The sequence below is a fragment of the Eretmochelys imbricata genome, chromosome 2 (assembly GCF_965152235.1).
Source record: "Eretmochelys imbricata isolate rEreImb1 chromosome 2, rEreImb1.hap1, whole genome shotgun sequence".
In the NCBI taxonomy this organism is placed as follows: Eukaryota; Metazoa; Chordata; order Testudines; family Cheloniidae; genus Eretmochelys; species Eretmochelys imbricata.
In genome coordinates this window covers 158,488,259-158,506,964 of record NC_135573.1, presented here as the reverse complement: position 1 = coordinate 158,506,964, position 18,706 = coordinate 158,488,259, and the positions used below count along the sequence as shown (strand labels likewise).

The 18,706-nt window shown below is 41.4% G+C and overlaps 1 protein-coding gene across 1 annotated transcript in view; it reads left to right on the top strand.

The window, feature by feature from the left end:
* LOC144260546 (poly(rC)-binding protein 3-like) overlaps nucleotides 1-18,706 on the top strand; it is a 66,741-nt gene that overhangs the window by 45,062 nt on the left and 2,973 nt on the right. The window contains exons 10-11 of the mRNA XM_077809199.1: nucleotides 779-831; nucleotides 14,596-14,765. Of these exons, the coding sequence (XP_077665325.1) occupies nucleotides 779-831; nucleotides 14,596-14,765 (223 nt within the window). The remainder of the gene's footprint in view (nucleotides 1-778; nucleotides 832-14,595; nucleotides 14,766-18,706) is intronic.

The window sequence follows — 18,706 nt, the reverse complement described above, 5'->3', positions numbered from 1 at the left end:
TCAGCAAATAATATTAAATTACCTTTCCTGGCTTTATATTTTCCTTGTTTTTCTACTTGTCATTAACATGGTGCTCCTTAATCTTTTCCTTGTTATGTTTGTGATTTGTATGTTTCCATAACTATACTGAGTGTTAGAGCACTAATTGCATTTCTCCTAAGCATTTTCCTTTTGTCCACCCAATTTAAAAACAAATGTATGCAACTTACAGTATTTTGTACATTTCCCTTAAAAAAAAAAAGTTCTTTCCAACATTTCTGCAACATCACTAATCCCATGTACAATTTAAGTTAACCTAGTTTATTTTCCCCATCTTCCTTTATTTTATCAGTTTTCTTTTCACATTTTACTTTTTGTTTACCTTAGATTTCCACTTTTTATTTTGTGTAATTCAGTGGTCCTGGTAGATAGATCAAAATTCAGACATCCATTCATTTTTGACAATTAATGTATATAGAACAAATTTCATAGTTATTTATAAGTGGAACTATCCACTTTCTAAAAACTTTTTATAGCATTGTAGACTCTGCTGTGACATTTGTTATTTTGGTGGGTTAAAGGTTAATTAAAATAAGAATAAATTAAAGTCAGTCCAACGCTCTTAATTTTTGCATCTCTTGCTTTCTTTTCTCTTTTGCTAGCAGTTCTGTATTTTTCATTGCTACTCTTTTATCTTTTTTTCCCCACATTTTCCTTCTTTTAAATATCATTTGTTGTGTCTTCTCTTTTTTTTCAAAACGATTGGCATAATGTGTTCCCCTCTGTCCCCTCAATATAGGATTGGATGCCACTACTCCAACCAGTTCCCATGAGCTTACTATTCCAAATGATGTAAGTGGACCAATAGTCACTCTCTCTCTCGGGCTGCTGTAGGTGGAATATTTCATTTTGTGTCAATTCATCAATTTGTTACTAAGATAAAGCTATGTCATTTAGACTATGCTATCAGAACTGTGTTACTGAGTATCAGAGTGCAGGGCAAAGTGGGGGGGATTACGATTTACGTTCGTGTCAGTACTCAAATGAGTTTTCTCTACTTAAGGAATTACTACATCTAGGAAGAGTTAGTAGAATAGTGGTATAAAAAAGAAGACAAGGTGAGACTGGATGGCTCAGTTGAATGACAAGGACTGAGATACAGAGCATTTCACCTGTGGTCACCTGGTCCAGTAAGGCCAGGTTGGTTGTTACTGAAAGTGTTATCAATAGGGCTGTCAAGCGATTAAAAAAATTAATTGTGATTAATCGTGTGTTTTGAAAAAATAATCACGATTAATCATGCTGTTAAACAATAATTATATTATATATAAATATTTTTGATGTTTTCCACATTTTCAAATATATTGATTTCAGTTACAACACTGAATACAAAGTGTACAGTGCTCACTTCATATTTATTTTTATAATAAATATTTGCACTGTAAAAATAAAATAAATAGCATTTTTCAATTCACTTAATACAAGTACTGTAGTGCAATCTCATTGTCATGAAAGTTGGACTTACAAATGTAGAATTATGTACAAAAAAAACTGCATTCAAAAATAAAACAATGTAAAACTTTAGAACCTACAAGTCCACTCAGTCCTATTTCTTGTTCAGCCAATCATTCAGACAAACAAGTTTGTTTACATTTACAGGAGATAATGCTGCCCACTTCTTGTTTACAATGTCACCTGAAAGTGAGAACAGGCATTTGCATGGCACTGTTGTAGCCGGCGTTGCAAGATATTTACATGACAGATGCGCTAACGATTCATATGTCCTTTCATGCTTCAACCACAATTCCAGAGGACATGCATCCAAGGTGGTGATGGATTCTGCTCGATAACAATCCAAAGCAGTGCAGACCAACGCATGTTCATTTTCATCATCTGAGTCAGATGCCACCAGAAGAAGGCTGATTTTCTTTTTTGATGGTTCGTGTTTTATAGTTTCCGCATCGAAGTGTTGCTCTTTTAAGACTTCTGAAAGGATGCTCCACATCCCGTCCCAATCAGATTTTGGAAGGCACTTCAGATTCTTAAATCTTGAGTGCTGTAGCTGTCTTTAGAAATCTCACATTGGTACCTTCTTTATGTTTTGTCAAATCTGCATGAAAGTGTTCTTAAAATGAACAACATGCTGGGTCATCATCCAAGACTGCTAGAACAATATAAGGCAGAATGCAGGTAAAACACAGAGCAGGAGACATACAATTCTCCCCCAAGGAGTTCAGTCACAAATTTAATTAACACATTATTTTTTTAATGAGCATCATCAGCATGGAAGCATGTCCTCTGGAATTGTGGCCAAAGCATGAAGGGGCATACAAATGTTTTGCATATCTGGCACATAAATACCTTGCAATGCCGGCTACAAAAGTGACATGCAAATGGCTGTTCTCACTTTCAAGTGACATTGTAAATAAGAAGCAGGCAGCAGTATCTCCTATTTCTCTTAGCAATTGGCTGGACAAGAAGCAGGACTGAGTGGACTTGTAGGCTCTAAAGTTTTACATTGTTTTGTTTTTGAGTCTAGTTTTATAACAAAAAAAATCTACATTTGTAAGTTGCACTTTCATGATAAAGAGATTGCACTATGGTACTTGTCCAAAGTGACTTGAAAAATACTGTTTATCATTTTTACAGTGCAAATATTTGTAATAAAAATAATATAAAGTGAGTACTGTACACTTTGTATTCTGTATTGTAATTGAAATCAATATATTTGAAAATGTAGAAAAAACGTCCAAAATATTTAATAAATTTGAACTGGTATTCTATTGTTTAACAGTGCGATTAATCACGATTAATTTTTTTAAATTGGGATTAATTTTTTTGAGTTAATCGCATGAGTTAACTGTGATTTATCGAGAGCCGTAGTTATCAATCATTGAATGGCTGGTGCCCTAAGTGGAGTTAGTAACTAAGGAATGGGTGTTTGCATCACAGGTGGCACCCAGATTAACAGTCCCAGTAAAAACACCAAGAACTGAATGGACTAGGAAAATGAACAAGCTCCATATTCTATGGGGAAGTTCCTCCAGGTTAGGATTGAGAACACATAGACCAGCTAGTTTGGGGAAACTGCACTGTGACTTGCTTGTGCCATATTGTTCTGGACTGGTCAGAGGACCTTTGTCTCCAAGGCTGTCAATTCAGCATCTTTCATGAGCACAAAATGTACTTAAACTATATAAAAGTGCAACGTAAACAACATTGCTTTTAAAAAGAGGGGTTAAAAACTGGAGCAACACTCCAACTCTGTGAACTCCAAACTGGATATGATTGGACTACCCAGCCCTCACCTGCGATGGTCCCCCCCCACACTACAAGATGCTGGAACTTTAGACATCCACTTAACATTTCCAGCTGATTCTTTGCCTGCCACTGTCAAATCTTTGCCATCAGCTCTAGGTCTGATCAACTTTCTTTATAAATGAATGACACAGAAAATTGAAGATATCCCCTCTAGTAAAAAAAGCTTTCAAGAATGAATGGGATCACAAATAACAATTACATTACTTACCAGATACTTATAACATCATATAACCCCTGTTAATCTCAGTGGCAGTGATTTATAGAAAGAAGAAGAGAAAGCAAATCAGAGTTAATAGAGAAAAGGTGTCTCCTTTCCCAAGTACCTGAGATCTGGCAAGCTTTGCATTAGTAGGAGGACACCCTACTAATATGTTTTATCATCTAGTTGATTGTTTGTTCAGTATTTTATGAGAGCACCATATTTCTCCTTGCAGCGCAGGTTTGGGGAAGCTCACTGCCAAAGTCTGCTCTTGCTCATAGCACTGTAAATCCAGAATAACTCCATTTACTTCAGTGGAGTCTCTCTAGAGAGCTGCTGATGAAAGCAAGATCAGACTTTGGCCCTGTGTCCCTTTTGCAACAGAGAGACTCTGTTCCTAGCCTCACAACTGCAAAACACACTGACTCAGCACTAACCCCTGACACACAAATGTGCATCATTGCATTATTTGAAAAATCCTCCTGCAACAGCAGATCTTTCAAGATCTAGTAGAACAAGCCAGCATATGTGAGTTTTAAATCAAGCCCATTGTAAGTTAAGTCAAGCCCAGTCTCACTGCCACCTTTTTAAAAGGGATCCCTGAGAACAAAATGGGTTAGGCACAGAAATAGCCTGTAGGAAGGCTACAGCTAGGAAAACGGAATAATATTTTGGGTTGGTTCCCAGCATTAAGTTCAACTGTATATTAATAGAAGTGCGAAACGGAGTCGGTACTCTGCATATGCGCAGGTGTGTGTGTAGTGCTGCCAGCCCGGGAAGTGGTACAGTTTTGGGGAGGATTCTCATGATAAAATACAGGCTGTTTGTGTTTCTGGCAGCCAGAGCAGTTGACTGCAGTACAGAAGAGTGTATGTTTTCAGCGGGCAGAGTCCTGGAGCAGGCACAACTGACCAGAGAAACCCTAGGGCTCATGGAAAGGAGGGACAATTGTTTGGGGGCCCCCAAGCTCAAGGTGGGAGTGGCCTAATGTCTGTGTAAATAAATGGGAGGGACCCCAGTGAACATGATGTGCCAGGGCTCCAATTTTTCCTCGATAGGCCTGGAGCTGCACCCATTCTGAGCTCGCTAGCCACAGCTTCATTCCCTCACTACCAAGCCTTCCCCTGCAGGCTAGAGACAGGGGGAGGCTGCCTGGGTGGTTTATGGGAATGGGGACCCTTCAGGACCCTACTAAGGAGAAGTGGGGGAGCCTTCTTGAGTGGAGGGCGAAGGGAGGAGGCTGCAGGAGCCTGGTGGGGGTCAGTGAGAGAATTGGGAGCCAGGGAGCTCTGGCCAATGGGGCATGGAAGTTGGGGAGCCCATGCCCTGAATGTGGTTTGTGCACACTCTGTACGTGGTTACGGTTCAGTTTTCAACCTGTTATTGTCACACACACATTGAGGGTGGGCAGGGGGAGTTCACAAACCAGACAGACCAAAAACCTGAGTTAAGCTGGATTCTGATGGTTGGTTTGTGAACTGTTGGGGTTGGTGATTTATTTTTTTTAAAATGTAATAAATAGTCAAACAACCCTCTCTTGGAGAGGAACTTGCCAAAGGGCGCTGAGAATCCGGTGAGACTCACCTCGTGTTGATCTGAGGACTTCATCCTCTCTAGTGGCTGGGGAATTTACTTGGGGTGGGAAGGCAATAGAGTGGTGGTGGGGGCAGAGAGGATAACTCTCGATAGCAACATTTCCTGGGTAGATCCTAGAGTCTGGTCTACACCCTGTGCGATTTAGTCAGGTCTTCCTGACCCCCAGGGTAGTGCCTCTGAGTCAAAGGAAGAATTTTTCTGTCAACCTGGCTACCACCTCTCAGAGAGAGAACTATCTACGTCAATGGAAAAAACCCTTCTGGCAATGAGGATGCATCTATCCTACAGCGGTGTAGCTGCAACCCCTTAGTCATGCCACTGTAGCACAGACATACCCTAAGGTTGCATGCAATAATCCGGGAGGCAGTGAATGTTACTTAAAACAGCATTAAGTCCCACCAAGTCCTATTTGTGTTTGCAGCTGAGCAGCCAGAGGGGGAGTCACCCAATGGCAGCACAATTCCTGTAGGGGGAAGGAGGGGAGGGTAGTGGCAGTGCATGGAGAGCAACTACTGCCCATTTGCATCTGGAACTTCCAGGGGATCTACCAGACCGAGAGGCTCCTCCCCTCCCCACAATATTGCCCACACCGTCTCTCCCACTAAGAGGGATGATGAAAATTCTAAATGGCTCCAACCTTCTTGGCCCTGCCCCAACACCCCACTGTCCCTATGGAGCAACAACTGTATGGGCCCAAGGTGGGTTGATTCCTCACCCCCCTTCCTTATGGCTAGAAGGAATTGCACCCACAGTAGGTCCCCTCAGTAGAAGTGATGATCTGGCCTTCAGTAATTAAAGTCTGTCTGCTTTTAGCTCATCCATCAAAATTGATTTTTTGTTGGTATTGTCTAAATTACTCCCAAAAAGTCACTTATTCTGAGTTCATCATACATTTGGTGACCAGTATATCCCTCGAGAGGCCGCACTAGTAACAGTAAGGAGAAAGCTGAGTCCTCCCTAAAAATAAAGTGTCAACTTCAATACTTTCTGCTATTGCTCTTGCTTGGCAATACTGATTATTGCTCCAAACAGGAAATCAGGGTTGATATTTGTCATCTTGACAAGTAGCCAAGGAAATTAATTGATTTTTTGATAAGGTGTAAGAACCTACATACCCGCCGCCTGGGTCGTTCTGAAATAGTTTTGTAAGCAATGCATCCAGTTGGCTTTCTGCTTCACTTTCAGTGCTTCACCTTTATCCTTCACTGCCTTTTGTCTAGTATTGCAAAATAGGTCTGTGTAAACTGTTAGCTCTTGGAAGGGCAGAGTGTACATCAGTGAGGGCAGCCTACTCTGGGCGTTATTCTCCCCTTGCACTGGTGCAAACCAGGAATAATTCTTTTTATGTTAATGGGCCACTTTGTCTACTGCTTTGCACCTGGAGAAGTCATTGACCTCTTTGCAAAGTGGATGTAAGATACCAGTGGAAATTAGAGGAGAATCGAGACCACTATACTTATACTTGCTCTTGAGTTACCAAAGAAGAACAGGATATGATTTCAATAAAAATAAACCCAGAAGGCTAAGTCTGAGTTGTTACTTAGTCCTCGATCAGACAGATCCTCACCAATTCAATAAAGCAAAATTCACAGAAGCTGGTGACCTATCCGTGACTTTTACTAAAATTATCGCTGACAAAATGGGGAGCTCAGTTGCGGGGTTCCCACACTGCCTGCAGAGGTTAGGCAGCTGTGGGGGCTGCTCTGGGGGCCCCCACTGCCTGTGGGAGCTCGGAGCTCCGGGGTCCCCCGCTGGGAGCTCTAGGGTACCCCGCCAACCATGGTGGCCTAGCGCTTTGAAGGACTCCCAGTCACACAGTGACTCAGCACTCCAGGGTCCCCTGTCCCTCACGGTGGCCAGGAGCTGTGGCCCCACCGCCCATGGCAGCTCAGAGCTGTGGGGGACCCCCGCTGCCCGAGGCAGTCAGGCGCTGCGTCCTCACCGCCTGCGTCAGCCGGGAGCTGCAGAGGTGGGGCCCGCCACCTGCAGCAGCTCAGAGCTGCAGGGGGCCCCCGCTAATCGCGGTAGCCGGGAGCTCCCAGGTCCCCTGCCCTCCATGGCAGCCAGGAGCTCTGGGGTCTCCACCACTCATGGTGGCTGGGAGCTGTGGCCCCCGCCACCCACAGCAGCTTGGAGCTGTGGGGGGACCCCACTACCCATTGTGGCTGGGAGCGCCAAGGGGGCCCCAGCACCCACAGCCACGGGGAGCTGCAAAGTCTGGAAGTCTCTGATTCAATGACTTCCGTGACCTCCATGAAAAAATTGTAGGCTTAAGCATAAGTTAATACCTGTTTGCAATTCATATTTGTTTGTGTCATAGTAAATCCTAGTTATTCTTTCTTCAGTAATTGTGTGAGGCAGTTATAAAATCATTTCTCTGTTATTAGTGGTTACTATAGCTCAGACCTCACAGCTTTCTACAAATGATAATTGCAACTAATTAATAAAGAAAAATGGCACCATTCCATAAAATCAAACTCCCAATCCAGACTGTGAATTCAGAAGTTCTGTTCATCTAGGTTTTTAGTAGGTGCCCACCACTATAGTTTCTGGGCATTTCTGAAAAAGAACTAATAAAGTGGGCTATATTTCTCCCATCTCCCTCAGAGGCCATTTAAATGTGTGTATGTGCGTGTCTCCTCTCTCCCAATCCAGGTAGTTATGCCAATCTGAAGGTGTTGAGGTATCTGGTTATTCCCACCCTCTCCAGAAAAGGAGTTCAATCAGCCTGAATCAATTGTCAAGAAAACTGTGTCCTCCACTCTCACAAGTTGACCCTTGAGGTTGACAGCTTCATTGTCCATGAGGAAAGTTGTGATCCCTACCCAAGAGGCACTTCTTTAGTACTCCTGAGGAGGGATTAAAGATGAGCACTGTTGTCTTCAAACTAACCAGTTCTTCTGCGTGGAGGCAGTATGGGGAGCAGAGCTCCAGGTGATGGGTCTGTCGGCAGGCAGTGCTGCTCAGGAAGCAGGTTGATACATTTGAGATGATCTGGACCTATTCTAAAGTTGGTGCACTCATTCCCAAATATAGAGAGTTGCATTAATTCGAACTGGAAGTCAGAAAGGCATGGAGCACTCTGACCATCTCATTGTCCAATAGTAGGGACACAGCCTTCTTCCAGTCAAAGATGAAAGAAAGCATTTATTGGCAGTGATAGCTATTTTAGTGTCCAGAAATACTGAAGAGTCCAAAAGAACTCCTAGGCTACAGTGTGACTTGATTATCTGAGGGCAGATGCCCCCAAATAGCAGGAGATGCTATGAAGATGGGTTATTCTTCAAAATATTTCCTTCATCCCACCTGTATTACCTCTGTCTGGTTTGCATGTAGTTTCAGCCGGCTGTCTTCCATCCACTTGCTGGGATCCTCTTCTGCTTTCCAGGCTTATGCTGGAAGAGCAAAAACTTGTGATGTACATCTTGGCATATAATGGTGGAGTGGTGATAGCGAGGTGGGAGGATGGAGAAGGTGGTGGAAGTGGGGTACAATGGAGCTGGCACAGGTGGATCACAGTCTTAAAACACCTGACACTGCAAAGCCAATATTGGACAGCGAGATAAAAATCACCTTTCCCCTTTAAAAAAAAAAAAGAGAGAAAACAATGAACAGAAGGCAAAACCCCCCAAAAACAGCAGAATGCTTTGAAAATAAAATGCCACAAATCTGATAAATGCTCTCTATAAATATAAATAGGCTTGTAAATCCATCTGAATTGGAAATGACAAGCTGATGGGCCAGCCTTCTGTATTCTAGAGGAATATTGACTCCTTCCTTTCAAATAACTAATTTGGAAGCTCATCACATAAGCACTATAAGGGTGTTGTACAATCAAAATCCCCATCATCTCCATAAAAGGTAAATATGACCTTCCCATTGCATAGCTGTTGTCCTTGACTGAGAAATGCTGAAGAGCTAGGAAAAAATGTTAGATCCTGCAGATCTTACTCAGGCAAAACTCCAATTGATTTCCTGCAGAACTGGGCACAAGTAAACAGAGTACCTAAACACAACAAATATATCCCTTAGGGAGACAATAGGTCCAACCTAAGAGCCCAGGCGTTGCTTTCTAATATATCTATTGTCTGAATGTCAGCAATAAAATTGCACCCTATCCTCTGAATGATCCTTATTCAAGAAAGCTCTGTTCAGCAAAGGCCCTTAGGCACAACTTTAATCTTAATTTAAAATTAAACGTGTGTAAGTGCTTTCCTGAATTGAACATGTGTCATTACTTATATTAACGGGCTTAAAAGGTGAAAGTATGGCTTGAAAGAACTCATTTACTGCCACCAATGTTTAATGATCCGCATTAAAAATATTGGAATGTATCCTTGGTTGGTGAAAATTGGCATAGTTCTACTGAAGTCAATGGAGGTATGCCAGTTTACAGCAGTTGAAGATCTGGCCCAGTAAATTAAATTAAATTTAATTTGATACTGAGAGCCACAAATATGATAGAAAGTAGCACCCAATATGGTAATATGTAATTAACCAGATATTTTTATTTGGGTAAAGTGATTTCTGAAAAATAAGTATTTTACCTGCTTGTCTTTTGGTATAATCTTGTATTTCCTCTTGACCTGATTCTGTCCCCCTTTAACCAAGGGGAAGCCCAGTTTTTAATTCCCCGTGGATAATCAATGGGACCGCTTGTGAAGCAAATCACTATACAGTATGAGGAAAGATTTGAAAATGTGCCCCGAAGTAAGATGCTAATCTCAACCTTAGTAAGAGGATGGGGCAAAACTGGGTCCTCTATAAAGCTATGTACTTTCAATGAAGCTGGTGCACATTATATTTTTCATTGGTAGTTTAGGTCTGCACAGAAATGACAATAACAGTGTCATTGTCGAAAAATTTGTCCTACCAATTTTCTTTATATCTGTTTATGAAGTCTGTGAAATCACTATGAGCCAGATTATGCATTACCCTTGGGAGGTGGGAGGAGAGATGTTAAGTATCACCGCTGCTTTTTAACAGGCACAGAGTAGTCAAGCATCGTGTCCAAGGCCCTACAATAAGGGAGAGAGCTGTGATCAGATATCAGGAGATTGTGACTTCCACTAGACTACACTGTCCCTCATGTAGCCCCTTTTCTAAATAAAAATGCATAAATAAATCCCACTATGGCAGCCCTCTGAGGTGTATAAAAAGGCAGCGTACTTATGCAACAGAGGAAAGAAGCAGAAGGAATAAAAGAGATTGAAAATAATGAGGAAGAAATTAAACTTAAGTATTTATGAAAAACAATTAGAGAGTCTCCTTTGAAGAGAACATCATAGACCAAGTTCTACTGTCAGTTATACCCTGGATTTACATCAGGGTAATATGTCAGGGAGCCACAGATAGCTGTGGTATCCTGGGAATGTCAGACACATCCAGTATAACATGTAACAGAAACAATTCCATGGATACACAATAAATCAATTCTTACATGGACTGAAACTTCCTTTAAATTTACAGGAAGGGAATACGTAGTTCAGCGTATTGGTAAAGGGAGATGTCTCTTCACCTTTGGTCAGTGGGTCAGACTGGTATGGAATGACAGTTGTTCCCATCTGACAGTTGTTGAGTGGTCATTATTAAATGAGTCTCAGTCTTGTGTCCACTCTTGTTGGCAGTCTCAGGAGAGAGGCCAAGGATTCAGTGGGCTATGCCTGCCCTCCTGTTTCACCCTTGAAGCTACTCCCACCAGGCCAGTGGAGGTAAAGTGATGAGGCAGCATTGGGAAGCTTGCGTTGGCAGTACCTGCACTGGGGATAAGCGGAAAACTTCAATCTCAGACGCTGCCCACTCAGTACCTTTTGCTAGCACTATTACAAATGGAATCCAGTTTTATCTAGAAGTGAAATATTCAACAACCTGCAAGCCACTTGCCAGCATGACAAGCCAACGCTTTACAGTAGGGGGCTTGTCATAAACTACAGACAGGTATGGCTGTTCCCAGTGCCATACCGAGAGAATGCAGCAGTGAGGGACATAAAGAGCCAAACAAGCAGAAAACTCACCCTTGAAGGCCATAGTTTAAAGTATAATTCACATACTCTCTCTTTATGTGTGATAGATTGTCTTTGTTATTAAGCACTGCCCGTGTGCTCAGCACTATACAAACACAAAGAAAGGCACAGGGCCTGAATCTGAACTCACATGGTGTAAATCAGGAGTAATTCCACTGTAGTCAATAGAGTTAAACTGGTGTGAGCTAAAAATCAGTCTTCATAATCCCATCCTCGAGGAGTTTATGGTCCTGACTCGATCCCGCTCCCATTGATGTCATAGGAATTTTGCTATGGACCTGGACAGACAATTAAGAACTAATGAGTGCATGACTCTCCTCTGATTTACACCAGTATAACTACGTGGTTTTTGGTGGAGTCATGCCTGCGTTATACTATTGTAAATCAGGCCCATGATACACTGGAAGACCTCATGATCATCAGTCTCAAAGCAGTTCCAGTGGTCCTGCTAAAGAAAAATGTTAGACTTCTGTACTGCTCATCCTCTAATTGTATCTGCCGAGAGTTTTCAGAAGCAGCAAACCTGTAATTGTAGGACATATAACACTTCATACAGTGCTGTCGCTTTCAGTGTTCGATGGACCCACCTCTGTTGCAAGGGACCCAGTAGGACTAAGTATCACAGAATCTGTCAAATTCTGCTTTGCAACCATCTACAAATGAGAGATGGCTTCTCCTGAGTGGGCCAGTCAGTAGCATTAGAAAGATTTGTCTTAAAAAAAGAGCATCAGTTTGGCTATAATTTCATATGACTATCTCAGAGTGAGGCAGACAAAATGCAAAGGGCCTGGCTCACCATTGCATCATGCCGGTTTTACACCAGTATTACGCCATCAAAATGACTTGAGGAGGAGAGGCAGTCTCCCAGATCACCTGATCCCAAAACATTTAAACTGCATAGATTAAAACCATCCCCTAGAATTCCTGGAAATGTATTGGCAGTCCATGCAGATCATATACTCCAATGCTATGGTAATACGCACCATATAAATACCTAAGATAGATCAATTCCATAGCCCCAGTATAATGTGCACCCAGGGGACAACGATATTCTGAACTAGCTTTAGTGTTTGATTGGTCTCGGTGATGTGGCTCCATGCAGAGTGTATTACAGCTAGGCGGGTTAAGGTGAGAGAGGGTAAGTGTGGAAAGCTCCACTCAGGAATTAACAGGTGACCCTCTCCTTGCCAAGCACAAATTAAAAAGTGTTCTTGGCCACCACCACTTCTTGGGCATCCAGGAGCAGCCCAGAATCTAGCAATGCTCTTAAGTTGTTCATCTGGGTCACAAATGGTGATCACACTCTCTCAGTCATGGTCTTGATTAAAGTGCCACCAGCACTTCTGGATGCTTCCACCAACATTATCTCCAGTTTATCTGGACTGAGTCACAATCATTCAAATCCCGTACTCATTTAGGCACTAGGCTATTGGTTCCACTCTAACAGCTGGGTCAGGCATGACAGCAGCATACAGTTGGGTGTCTTTGGTGTCCCCTTCCAAGTTGTCTCATGAATTGAATAAGAGAGGTGATACAACAGACCTGATGGTACTTTGCATGAAACCCCCTCATGGCAGCTACCATCTGAGTCATCTTAGAACACTCCAGAACAACTCCACTGCTTTGCCAGGCCACAGACACTTTAAAAAACCCTGCTGACTAGAGCTGGTTGGCATTTTTTCTAAATGTTAACAAAAATCAGAGTTTTTACACACATTTGTATTGTGTTTTGACTACTGCGAACAGATTTAAAAATCTTTTTATCTCCGTGGTACTTTACAGCAGCCAGTACCATGCTCAGGCCTACAACTTGGCTGACCAGGGTTAAGGAAATCTGAGGACTCAAGGGGCAGCCAGAGTTGCCTCACCACAACTTTCTCACTGATCCTTCCTTACAAAAGGAAAAATTCCTAAAATTAACACACAAAGTGGAAACAGTCCCTCAGACTATGGAACAGGAAATCTCCTATATTTATGTGCCTCATCCTCCCACTCCTCCCAACCCTCTTGATCTGTTTTGTCCTTCTATTGTGGCCTGTCTGGCCATCTAGACTGCGAACTCTCTGGGGCAGGGATGGTATTCTTTGTGATTTATCTGCTCAGTGCCTAGCACTATGGGGCCCTAACCCTGGCTTGGGGTTCCTAGACCCTGCCGTAATACAAATAAATAATACTAGTCCTAATATTTTTAGTTCAGCGGCCAAAAAAAAAAAAAGTACTTCCTTGCTCATTCCCCTTTCACTCAGTAGGAACCATCTCTGCCAACAATAGTCCTGTACTGTCATCCAAAGTCCTGGGCTTCATCTTCCATCAGCTCATGGATGGTGCTAAGTTCATCGGCCATCAATCTTGCATTTAATAACATGTGGCAAAGGCTCAGATCCCTGTTCCCCATCAGTGATAAAACCAAAGGAAACCGAGTTAACCATCTCCATCTTGGCTTCCAGCTTGGTGCACACTTCTGTTTTCCTACCTTGTTTCGCCTGTCTGCTCACCACCATAGGAAATGAGGTGGGGCCATGCCCTGGCAACCATCGCTCTCGCACATTCCCCAAATGCAGCAGCATTGGCCACTGATTTGCATTAAACACTTTTAAAATTTTTGCATACAAATGCAAAAAGATTGTAGCCCACCAAGAACTTTCAAGCAGCCTTTGAAACAATATGCAGTGTATTTTGCCAGTTGACTTTAAGGCTAAGAAGGGACCGTTGTGAGCATTAAGTCTGACCTCCGGCACGTTGCAGGCCACAGACCCTCACCCGCCCACTCCTGTAATAGACCCAGTACAATGTTACTGAAGGATAAAATGGGACATAGGAACACATGCGGAATCCTGACTTACATTTTGAAAATAAAAAGGATCAAGTTGTGAAGGAAGTGTCATCTTGCCGTAGGCCCAGTTCTGCACCCAGCTACATGGTTGAAAGTCCCGTTGTCTTTAATGGAGAGAAACCTGTGTAAAGGTGGGCAGAATTTGGTCGATAACATTTAGGACTGTCAAGCAAGCTTGAAAGCCCAAGTGAGTGAGGTTCTGTTAGTGAATGAGACAAGCTTTCAAACTACACAGAGCTCTTCTTCAGACTGATGCAGAGACCCATCAATAGAGCTTTCAGTCTGTCTGATTAGTCAGTTATGTTGCAGCTCTTGATATTTTCACTGACAATTCAAACTGGGCTCTACGTTGTATTCTGTAGCACTGCACTATGCCAGTATTCTCTGACGTATTGGATGGCTAAATTGCCTGTGATACTGAGTTAATACATAACCACCTACAAAATGACAAGGCTTTAACTATAGGAGCTTGACCATTGAGCCCATAGACCCTGCTAGCTATTCATTCCAAACAGCACAGCAAAAATCTTTTGTTTTGATATCGAGAGACCTTAGTAACCACGTTTTGATCAATACGACAGTTTGCAGTTAAATGGTTTTTGCTTGTGTCTGTGGCACTAATTTCAGTCTTTGTCCCACTCCAGTTAATAGGCTGCATTATTGGCAGACAAGGCAGTAAGATAAATGAAATCAGGCAGATGTCAGGAGCGCAGATCAAGATTGCTAATGCCACAGAAGGCTCGGCAGAACGACAAGTTACAATCACAGGCTCCCCGGCAAACATCAGTTTAGCACAGTACCTCATTAACGCAAGGTAAGTTAGCTTTGTAAGTGATATGCTTCTGCAAGATTGCTCTGTCTGTTTTCCAACAAATGTCTGCCTAGGACAAAGCCAGAAAGTTGTTGTGTAGTGTCCATTTTGCATAGTCTTATTTGATTCCTTCCTCTTTGTAAATCCTGTACTGTTAGAGCCTGTGTTTATTGGTGGTTTATATGGAAAGCGGCTTAATCTGGTGCAATTTCAGTTACACTGAATCATAAGAGCTCAAAATCTGAACATTTATATTTGTAGCCATCTAGCCTCTGAGCTGGATACAGAAAATGATACTGTCATAAATTTGTTGGAAGATAAAAGTTTTCATAGGACAAATGATAGTGATGCAGACTCGTTCTGCTGTCTTAAATGGCAACTATAGATTGCAAAACAGATTTAATTTGCTAGCTGGAAATTGCTTTCTCAGGGTTGATATTAAACAGACATTGGTTGCTAAAGAGACCCGGGATTTATTTTTTCCATAGATAGCCCCACAAATTTGTAAAAAGCCCATCCTCATGAGACAGGGTGAGAATCTCCTTTTCACCACTTTTCAGCTCCAATGTTAATGAAAACACTGGTTGTTTAGTTAGCCCTTTGAGACTGCTTATGCCTTTCGCTATTTGGATGATTATTTAGGAAAAGATTAAAGTGGGTATGCAAATAGCACTTCATTTGCTATTACCCCTTTGAGAAAGTGCAATGAATGTAATGCTCTGTCATAAATCTGCTTGTATGTGCTGTACCAAGGCACTAGAGAGGAAGATTCGTATCTATACATTATACCATTTTGAAAAAACACGGTGCCATCTCGCAAATCAAGCTACTTTCTTTAACATACTTGCTACTAAAGTAATATAAAGTGTGTAAAATAGTATAAGCTTGTGTATGTTGTGGATTGCAGTCCTAGCGATTCTAACCAGCCATTGTTGTGGATTGCAGACCTAGCAATTCTCTCCACCAATATAATTTGACCAACACTAGAAAAGCATGTAGATTCCATGAATGAAGGGAAAGGAGATTTGCAAAATATTTATGAAGCCTTCCATTTTGGCAAACAAAATATTACCTTTGCATTACTTGAAACTAGCTTGCCAGGGATAAATGTACGGTTCTGTGGGACCGCGAAGCTTCAACACTAGCCATTCCAAGGATCCAAAAAACCCATACAGCTTGTGCGCTTTGCATTCTTTATAGGAAATATAAGTCACGTCCTTAAGCCCTGTAATCAAGTAAAAATGTGTTCCCTCCTTTAACCCTTAAGGATATGTTCTTCTCTTGGTGTTCAGGGATTCCCCACACATCGAGACGAGAATAGACCCCTTCACTTTTAGTTGCACAAACACCATATGGCATGCACCTGGATTGCAGAAGATAACAATTTAAGATCTTCAAGACAGCTAAAGCATGCAAATAAAGTAATGCAAGTTATTAATGGAGTTGCAGTGAGCTGCTCACCAGAGACAGAAACTCTAGTGAACAAACCTCTCTTTGACTCACTTAGAAAAAGCCTGTGAACTCTCACAGCTCTGATTATTGCTGTCTAATGGTTCTTTTCATGGAATGGGACATTTAAGAGGTCTTTTAACACACTTTTGCAATGAAGAAAACTGCTGAGCAATCATATTCCATGGATACTATATACCCTGTGAAACTCGAAACAAAGTAGTACTTTATTCTTGTTGAATTTCTAGGTAGAAAGCATTTGTTATCATCAGATACAATAAACCATTATATATTCTGTACCATATGTTGAAAATGTATTTAGGTAAAATGACTTCATTTGTGAAGGAAGAGTCTTAAAACAATGTATAATAAATTAAGCTCTCAAGTATCCTAGTTAATTAAGGTGGCCTGTTCATTTTAAAAAGCTATGTTATGTGACCAATTTTTTGCTAAAAGATATAATGAGGAGAGAGGAATTCTGTTAACTTAGGTGCCAACACAGCAACAGAACTAGTTGGCAGACAAGGATTGAATGGGCCGTGGAAATTGAATAACTTCAGTCCAACAAGCGGTGTCCCCAACCTGTGGCTTGCGCAGCTTGGCAAGGCTACGGGAGGGAAATATAGAGTGCCATAGCCCATGCGGGACCTTTTCTGGGGATAAATGGGGCCAGCTTCAAGGGTTGTAAATCCAAAACTTTATATAAGTCCTATGTGCGCTTTCTTTTTTAAAATTTTTATTTATTTATAATTTTTTATTAAACATAAAAAGCAGATGTGAAATAAATTGTTACTAGAGAGAGTTCAGTACAATATCAAAGTACTAAACTCACCAAGATACCCACTGGTATGCCAAAATAGTTAATGTCCACCGAGACCAGAGGCCACCAAGTTTTCCCATCATTCCTGGATCTACCTTTTCTTTCTGTTCAGGGAGTTACTTCTGATACTGACATCACACTGCAGACCAATCAGCTCTGACTCGTGTTGTAATGTCATTCCCATTGGTTTGGTTTCCAGGGGCATTACTTCTAGGAATTACAATACATAATTCCAGGTTTGGCAGTAGCATGAGTTTTAAAAGAATACCAGTTATTTGAAGTACCTAAACTATTTCTAGCCAGTTTTGTCTTCTTTAAAATCATTTATCAGACAATTTTAAATAAAGATTCTTTTGTTGCAGTATCTTGTTGAATATGTGCATGAGAATATATAAACTAGGTTAAATTTGAGGCAGCATGGTCTATAGAGACAGAGATTTAACCTTATTTTTGTTTCTGTATGGATATAGCCAACTGTTGATATTTGTACCCCTGAAATATGCCCCATCTTAGTTATGTGCATTAGGAATGCTTTATTTCCTGTATATCTCTTGTCTCTTAACTGGTCTCCAGCCTGAACCATGTAACCACAGGACTTGGGAAATAAGGTTCCACTGTAATAATTGGATCCTTGTTATCAAATTATTATCTTAAAATTCTTACTAAAAATGAAGTGAACCACAATTTAAGTTTAAACTGTATGATATATGACTTCTTCTTTGGGTTATAAATGGATTTTAGCCAACGGTGCTTTCTTATTCTTGTTAAGGAGTAGCTTTTTGAAGATATTTTTACTTCCATTTTGATAACCATTGATTAGTTCAAGGATAATTAATAAGGGCCCACCCCTATATTCCTTACCTACTCAAGAAATCCACTGATTCCACAGAACACAGGATGTGGCCTTCAATGTATTTATTCATAAAATGAAGCTCTTTTCTGAAAAGTGACTTTGTAAAACTGGCATCATGGAGTTCCAGGTGTGTCACGCATCATTGGCTTCCAAATTAAATGTGGTCTGTTTATATGTAAACAGTTGATTTTGGTAACTGCAGACTCAACAAGGCCTCTGAAAGCCAAGTTGGATTCCTTGTATTTTATGCATCATCACCACCACCACTAGAAATAAAGATCTGGGAAGGCAGGCCAGATTAGACCCTTAGTTATGCCTGTGCAGTTCAGTACATCATTTGGAGACAATGAGGTTACACAGATGTCACTGAGGCCATGATTTTGGCCTGCAGAATATTTGCCACCTGTGATGATACACGAGAAGGTATTTGCAGCCCCCCGGCTGAACTTTCAGCATTAGCAGCTAGAAAAATCCCATCTCATTACTTGCCAACTGAGCCAGTTTGATGTGGATCACTGTGCGATGATAAACAATGAATCCTCACAATGTCATTTTTACAGACCCCTCTCAGAGTAAAACTGATCTGTAAATATAAAATCCAGTTATATACAGATTATCTTACAAAACATGCTGCTCCTGCTCACCAACCTGAGAAGGCACCATGTAGTTGGCTCCAAATTTCAGGGTCAGGTAACAGGCATTTTTAATGTAAATTATATAGTTTAATATTCCAGATGGCATTGTTTGCCGTATAAAGACGCTATTATTGTCTTTCTACATAGACCAGTTTTGACACCAGGTTAGAGAAAGCAGTGTTGTTCA